At 39.3% G+C, this 8,491-nt stretch overlaps 1 protein-coding gene across 1 annotated transcript; it reads right to left on the bottom strand.

The window, feature by feature from the left end:
* Positions 1-1,625: 1,625 nt before the first annotated feature.
* Positions 1,626-4,246, bottom strand: LOC308686746 (SH3 domain-binding protein 4-A-like; the record flags this gene model as incomplete). The annotated part of the gene is made up of 2 exons (XM_081395181.1): positions 4,090-4,246; positions 1,626-3,988 (listed from the first exon to the last, which is right to left on the bottom strand). Coding segments are annotated over exons 1-2 (2,484 nt in total), but the record flags the coding sequence as incomplete, so codon positions are not given.
* Between the last annotated feature and the right edge of the window lie 4,245 nt (positions 4,247-8,491).

The raw sequence follows: 8,491 nt of genomic DNA, 5'->3' as shown, positions 1-8,491 counted from the left end.
CTGAGCAAAATTTCTTCCATCTCATTGTTTGCACAGCTCAAAATGTCACCAGGCTCAGAAGCATTGGGCGTAATTACCAAACTCAAAAAGACAAATCACTAAATAATAGCAAGAGCGAGGCAAGGAAAGGCCGTGCGTCCATCAGGGACAAAAGGCTGCAATTTCAAAATCGATTCACTACCACAAAAGACAATCGGCTAGCCTCTGACGTCAGGCCTTGGGAATAATAGCCTCATCTCCACTTGATAAATGTGTCAGCACTAGAAGCACGGCAGGAAAACAATGATGAAGCTCCCTCTCAGCCAGCAGAAACACTATGCAAGAGACACTAATGATTGTTGAGGTATAACAGGCGCTTACAGTCCACTCAAGTCCTGAATAATTTAACTTTAACAAAAGCTCTGTCTGTTGTGGAGGAAAAGATCAAATGAAGATTCCAGCCATGGATATATCACTTTATCTCTATTTGGACCTTCAAAAATAACTAGAAATTTAGCTAAACTTGCAATAGTATCTTTTATCCAAGATAAGATGTTAAAGCTAGTATTTTGCTATAGATAAGACTGGACTTACTACATCTGTTCTCTCTTTTGCTGTCCAGTCTGAAAAGGTGAAAACACATCTTTCTCAATGCACCATCTCCTCAGATCTGCAAGACCCAAGCTGACAAAAGTGGGGCCCTAACATGTTTACTTATAAATGGGATATTGGTCAGTGCTAGTAGAAAGTATGTAAGGTAGAAATGGCAAAAACGACAAAAGAAAATTATACTGTGCTGTGCTGTTCTGACAATAACTCAACCACACTAGTGTCGACAGTAACACAATAGTGTAAAAAAGGCAGTAACTAACTAACAACTAAAGGAGTAGTTCACCCAAAAATCACCCACTAATGTTTTTCCAATCTAGTACAACTTTTTTTTCTTTTCAACATAATGAAAGTGAATGAGGTCTGGGGAAGTGAAAATGTCAAGCTCTAACATTTTAAAAAAAAGTTCCATGAGCATATCATTAAAGTGTTCCATATGACTTTTGTAAGTCTTCTCAATACATAAAAATAACTTTGTGTGAGGACCAGATAAACATTTAAGTTCACCTTAAAGAAAGCCATAAAAGGTTTGTAACAACATGAGCAAAAGTGGTGAGCAAAAGAAGACAATTTTCTTTTTTAGATTAACTAATCTTTTAAGGACACCAAAGAGTTTATATTTCTGGACATTATGGGGATTTAACCATGGTAGTTTGTACTGTACATTACAAACCCTGGACATCCTGTTCCAAGTGATAAAAAAACTAATACAAGAGCAATCTTTCTTTCAGTCAGAATGTGAGTGAGCCAAGAAGGGATCCGGCTGCTGTACTTGCAGGTTTCCACAGCTGTACAGATAAGAAAGGCAGCACAGAGCAGCTAAGTGCACTCTCATCAGAATTAGCCCCAAGCATTAATAAGAGAAAAGGCAGATAAGCAGAACTGCATAAAAACAGGTTTAAATCAAGTATTTTGTGGCCAAATTTCCAATAGTTCTCCATTTAGAACAGGGCTTCTACTGTATTCAAAAAGCAAACACAACCAAAATAGTTTGAAAACTATGCAGTTTGGATAAACCAACACACACATAGGCTTACCATCATCAGTTCCTTCTGAAAAGATTTCTTCTCTTTGGTCTCCATGTTGAGGCAATCTTCCTTTAGTTTCTCCAGCACTGAGGCAACCCTCTCTGGTTCACTATCCAGATCTGCTCTGCAAAAATACGTCAAAGGAAGATTCACATAGCCCAGAGCATCAGCAAATGCTCGCCAGTTTCCCAGATTTTCCATAAGTATTGTCCTCACAGAGGCGTAAATGTAAGTGAGAAACTTGCAGGGCTTCAGGATTTGTTCCATCAGCATTGTGGTTGTTAGGTCTGGCCCACAAAAGTATATAGGCTTAACCTTTCCCAAGACAAGCACATTTTTTACATGTACAAGCCCAATCTTTCCCTGATAGTATCCAATGTACCACTCTTTGGTCCATAGTTGTCCTTTGAGTTTGATCTTCTCCTCACTGAGTAGGGCGACAATATCCCCTTTTTTATATTCCAGCAAGTACTGATTCTTGGTCTGCCTGATAACTGTTTTGATCAGTTTGCCAAATTTCAAGTTGGTAATGCAGCGCTCTTGAAACTGTGGGTATTTGGTGGTGATGGCCAGAGGAGACAAAATTATTTTATCAACTTCCTTTTTCTTTAGGAACCGTCTCTGGCCGTTGTTCCGTATCCCAGTTTTAGGGGGCGGCTGTGGTGTCTGAACGCAAAATTGTGCAAGGATGCAATCCTGATCATCTTTTACCTGGACACGTAATGTGAAGTCGGAAATCTCATCTGCGTTCCGAGACGTAATCATGTAGATGAGCCGGCTCACCTTGCCTAGTTTGATCTGAAACCCACGTACAACCCTAGCCTGATCATTTGCCTTGACCTCATAATTTGACATGTTAGAGTACATACCTATCAGCAAGTCCTGAGGTCTGCCAAGGACAAACTGGTGCTTTCCCCACAGTTGTAGTGAAACAGGAGGGGCAGACTTTGCTTGCTTCCCAACCTCACTGACCAGTAGAGTCTTGGGGGCGCAGTCATGGCCAAAAATGGCCACCACAGTCTTAAAAGATGGATGAATGTGTTTGGGCCCGTAGAGGCCCAATGTAACTTTCTTCATCATATGATCCCAAACAGATGAATTGAAGGAAACATGTTGGGTCTGGACAACAACGGCTACATACATGCAGGGCTCCAAGTTGTCCAGCTGAACCTGAATCGTATCACCATAAATATATGCTTGTGGAATAGGAGAATATGGACCCTCTTTACAGTCACTTCTTACACACAAAACCTCAGCCATTGGACTTTCTGTCCTAGTCGTGACGGATACCTTCATCTCTAAGGTAATGAATGATTTTATCTCCATGTTACTCAGTTTGATTTCAACCACTGGACTGACAGTCGAGCATCTGTCATTGTTCAGCTCCAATGGAGGATCCAGTAGAGCCTTCATAGAGATTTGCTGAGTGTCTCCCACTGCAACATGGCCTTCGGGAACATGAATACTGATATGTGTATCTGGGAGCTGGACTGCCCCTCCACAGCTGTCCAACTTGCAGACAATGTTAGTCTCTACTGGTTGTGTTTGACCCCAGCCTGGGTTCTGCCCAAGGGACTCAAGGTCATGGCAAGAGCGTGCCAATTTTCGATGGTTTAGCCAAGCTGTCCTAAAGTCCTCTCTGTTCTGAAACTGCTCCGGTGAGGGAGCTTTAAGCCCTGTAAAAAACCCTGATGAAGGCAATGGAGGATTCGACTGAGCTTGTAAGATTGATAACTCTGATAAACTGTAAGATCTCTTGCTCCGAAAAAAGGGATTGTCCTTGCGAAGCATCTGCAAGGCTTCAAGATCAGCGCTGGTGGATGTTCCATCAAAAACACTATTGCTGTACCCTTTTGTGTTGCTGGTGGTGGAGATGGGGTCTGAAGGCAAGTCAAAGAAAAGCAAATCCATGCTGTTGCATTGGTTCGTCTTCTCATTGCTGTTCTGATCGAGGACATCATCCATGGACCCATTTAGGAATGGGTTGGTTGAGGAGAGCATGGAGAAGGGGTTGTTGTTGTCATAAGGCATGGAGGGCTTCAGCGACATTCCAGTCCACTCCCCCAGCAGGTCCAGCTCTTTTGCTCCCTCCTCCGAGCAGTCCCCAAGATTGTCAATCATCCCACTGTCACTTAGAGATGAGTTCCTGTAGTTGATCGGTTGGACATATGTCGAAGGAATGTATCCCATTTCTCGGTTGTTGTGGGCGTACCACCATTCCCCACCAGATGTGTCCAACACATAGAGATGATCACCTTTGGAGAACTTTAGAGTGGTAAAACTGGATGGACAGTAATCCTTTATGGCGACCACTTCCCGTGCAGTCCCAAATGACGTTGAGGAGGCCAAACGCAAGGCACTGGGAGAAGGCACTGTAAAGATAAACATATTAATAAGAATTATTGATTTGCGATGTACATGGCACAACCATATTAGATGTCCCTTTTATTTATTTGCAGTGCAATAAACTGACCTTTGACATCTATGAGAGTCGTCTCAGTCAGTCCCTCATCAAGGTCAATAAGTGTGCCCTCTGATTTACATCTAGGGAGCACATTGTTGTTGTTGGTTACTCTGATCCTGTGGGCGGCCATCTTGCATTGGTTAAGCTATTTTACCATTGCTCCAATCCTGACAATCACACACTGGCAGTTTTCCATTTTTTTCCTGCTGTGAAAACAAAAAGGACAGGGACAATCTTGATTAGCTTTGTGTGGCAGGACAAACGCTTGATGCACTGAGAATAATGAGACATGCTGCAATCAGATTATTGGATCATTAAGGCAAGACAATCTTCTGAGAGATTGTACCCAGAGATTAGTGTGGTATAGCTAAAGGGACAAACTGGGACGAGATGTAACTCAAAATGTACTGCATGAGATTAAAAGATCTTTAAAGTTGATTACTTTTAATCTACCTTGGAAGGGGGTTAAAGCATTGTTGTCTAGTTAGTAGATGAAAACTTGAGTCAGAAACCGTTAGTTCAGAACTCAAACAAAAGATCCTGGTAGAATCTCAATATTTTTTTACTGCTCTTTGCTAATTTTTTGCTCCTTTCACAACATTCAGTCCTGTCACATCATGGTTTAATTGATGTAATGTATATTGCCAAGGGATGACAAAGGAGGTGGTACCTGTAGATGAACAATCAATAAAACAGCCATAACAAGGTGCTGCCACCGCCAGATATGACAATATGCGTTTAATCTTTGACCTTCATTTGACTTCAACTTTTTTTTAACCTCTCCGAAAATGTCTTAGTGATGTCTCACTGCTAAAAGAGCTTAAAGCCAGCATGAAATCAAATTGTATCAAATTTGCTTAATGCACATTCCTGGTATTACTGTGTACGTCTTTTATTCAAATTGAATGCCTTGCTGCATTTCAGAGACAACATTTATTTTCAGCTAATGTAACTATGTTATTTTCAGCTAATGTTTTTTTTTTGTGAATATGACGGAATAGAGACGTAAAAAGAATTTCAGAAAAATATACTATAATTTATTTCAGCATAAAAAGGCACTTATTGTAGCTTTTAAAGATGCATAAGGCTTTATGGAACAATATTATTGCACATTTACCACACTACCTATAACAATGTAATAAAATCACTTAAAGATATGTCATTTACATCAATAAACAACCACAATGTAAAATGTACTAATTTATAGACCTGATTTCTGGATGAAACAGTCTTTTATCACTGGTAGAGCGTTTGATTTGCCAGGTTCAGAAAGACAGATATCAAAGCATATCAAAGGACACCTTGAACTAAAAATCACATGCATATGGTGCAGCAGGGGTCCCATCAATTAAACAAACTAAAACACCGCTGGGTGATGACACTGAATAAATATCACCCTAAAAGTGAATACATTACTTTTTGTGTCAGCATGGTTCCATAAAAAAAAGCACAGACTTTTTGCAAACTCCTATAGTGCTATGTAAAATGATCATTATTTGCAGTTTGTTGTGGATTAGAGAAGCTATTTTTCCAGTTATGATTTATGCTCTCTTAAGATCAGCAACAGTTTGGCTTTGGGGGTGGAGGAAACAGACTCAATTTCCATGCATGATTGCCTCAACTTCTGTCTCAGATGATGAGCGCTATTAATCTGCTCTTGACGTGACAGACATGCAAAACAACACAGAGATGTAAAACAAGCTATAATTAGTTGGTCTAAATAATCATAGAAGCATGAAAAGAATATCAAACAAGACCAAAGGGCCAAGTAACTCCAAGTAGCTGATAATAATGTAATTTCTACACAAAATTTAACCTCAGAAAGTAATAAATGAGGTTGAAATGACATGAGGGTGCCTCTGTACTACTTCTACTTTTATGAATGCACAATTTTATGGTTAAAAATGCTTTAGAAATACTTTCAGAAGGCTTTTGGAAGGAAATTCATGAAGGCCTTGGAAGGAACTTTCATGTCTGTTACTTAAAAGCTTAATGAACCCTTCAAAAGAAGGAAAGCATATCTGGCATGTATGTTTTAAAAGCCTTTCACACAAAAGACTTGTGGAAGGATTCATACCCTTTTAAATGTCCATTTCTTTATCTACATAAGATGCTGAAGTAGGTCAGCAATACCATTTGTCTTTCAATCCCTCCAGTCCAACCCTCAAAAAAAATCTCACCCTTGCTTTTATTTTATTCATAATTCAGGCCATCAGAAGTTGATGGAGAAAGTGCATTCCAGGATGACATGAAATTGTAAAAAATGATGGCACTGACCTCCACCAACTCTATCAGAGCTGGAGAAATGCTTCAAGGTTCTTCTAATACTAGGAGCACCAACAAATAAAGTTTATTAGAAACCTAGTGGTCTGACATGGATGTAATCATGGTTACTGATAACAGCACCTGGGGCACTTCAATGACTGAAGACTAGTGTCTCCTTCCTATAATCCCTCTATCCTTCTACCCTCCCGTGTCTATTTTCGCAGACTCTGGTGATAACTTTTTTGTAGGGATAATTTCGGCCGCCAAAAAATTATTGAAAGTGGCAGTTTTGGTTTTTGGTTGAAAAATGGCCAAAAATATGAGCTGAAAATATATGCCGCCCGCAGTGTTCAGCGCTCAGGTTTCACTCTTGCTCTAGCCATTATCATGAAATTTCTATGTAGCAGTAGACTTGTTTCTGTTTGCAATAGTCCTACTGTACCGTGACATGGTGTGGCTAGCTATGCTGGGCAACGCTGGTAAAATGACGCTACCCTCTCGTTCACTGATCCACTTCCCGCTCACATGCTCTGATAATAATAGCTTTGTAGGACTAAGAATTTTTGACCGAGAATTTTCTTTTCAGTGCATCCCTACTTTTTTGCCCACAAAATTTCACTGAAATGCGCTAATATGGCCAGACTTTGAAAAATGTGTTTGTGTAGCTAGAAACATTTGCAATTGCACAACTTGTTGGTTATGAAAAGGCAACTTAAAAAAAAAAGAAGAAAAAAAAAGACAAATGGCTTTGGTTCCATTAACAATTAAAAACATGCAAATTTTTCCGCCATCATGGATGGAATGGCGCTGTGCAATACAAAACAGCACTCAATACTTCCTCAAAAGTACTACAAGAACCATTAATGGAACTGAAATCGAAAAACAAAATCTTGCAATTCCCCAGTAGTCACAACACAACCCCATCAAATTCAGCCAAAGAGACATTTGTAACCATCCGTCTACAGCATGAAACACTTGTAAACCACGACTCTCGGGTGTCCCATAAGACAAGAGAACACTTATCTCAGATGCAGCACGTAACTCACAGAAGATGAGTCGAAAGCACTTCAAGCTGGAGGCCAGGGAATTTAGATGCTCTTAGATACATTGTTAGCTCTGCAGAAACCTCATGGGTTTAAATTCAAGCACTTCTTAATTATCGCCCTTCAGACAGCTTCATACAGATAAAACAGTGTTTGGCTGAATTAATTAATTCAAACAGAGCGGCATTATCCTTCCACCTCGCATTAAAACACCTGTCATTTCAACTGAATTATTATAATTGCATTTCCAAAACGTGACGTCGGGGCAGTAACTGAGATAACGTGGCACATTACAGCCTGTGGTTATTACATTTTATAATTTTTTCTATTGATGATAGGGAGGAATTTTATATTACTTTGACAAGCTAATTGGGTAAATAAGACAAGTGGCATTTCTGCCGATTGCTCATCACTTGGTAAATATGACCACCTCGTATAGCAGAGGACAAAGCAATTTCTCCCTCCACTGCCCCGCCAGTCCATACTTCACCACTGACTCTAAAACAAAGGGTTTACTCAGGTAAAGTGCAGAGGGGTGTGGGTGGAAGATAATATTTCAAAGTTCCCATAAGAGGCTAATTTCAGGAGTCCATTAAATGACAGACTTCATTTATCGTCTCTACGTGAATAGGTCATTCTACCTGACAAGGATCAGCTAACGCAAATGAGTCTGACATTACAAACCTCTTTATCAAAAATATTCCTCAGTACAAACTGGATGATCATTCTGACTAGGGATCTAGGGACTAAGGAAGTAAACAGACAACAGCCCACTACTTATTTTGTAAAGTTTTTACACACACACACACACACACACACACACACACACACACACACACACACACACACACACACACACACACACACATAAATGTTATATAAAAATGTTAGAATATATATATATATATATATATATATATATATATATATATATATATATATATATATAAAGATTAATTTTAAAATGTACATACACATTTCAAAATATTGCATACATAAAATTTAAAACAAAATACAAAGTGTGTAAATATTAAATACACAGTGTTGGAGAAAGTTACTTTTAAAAGTAATGCATTACAATATTGCGTTACTCTCTAAAAAGT

This window comes from Scardinius erythrophthalmus, assembly GCF_964197995.2.
Source record: "Scardinius erythrophthalmus genome assembly, contig: HAP1_SCAFFOLD_726, whole genome shotgun sequence".
Taxonomy (NCBI): Eukaryota; Metazoa; Chordata; class Actinopteri; order Cypriniformes; family Leuciscidae; genus Scardinius; species Scardinius erythrophthalmus.
Note: the sequence above shows the minus strand (reverse complement) of the source record. Positions and strands in the feature narration are given on the sequence as shown.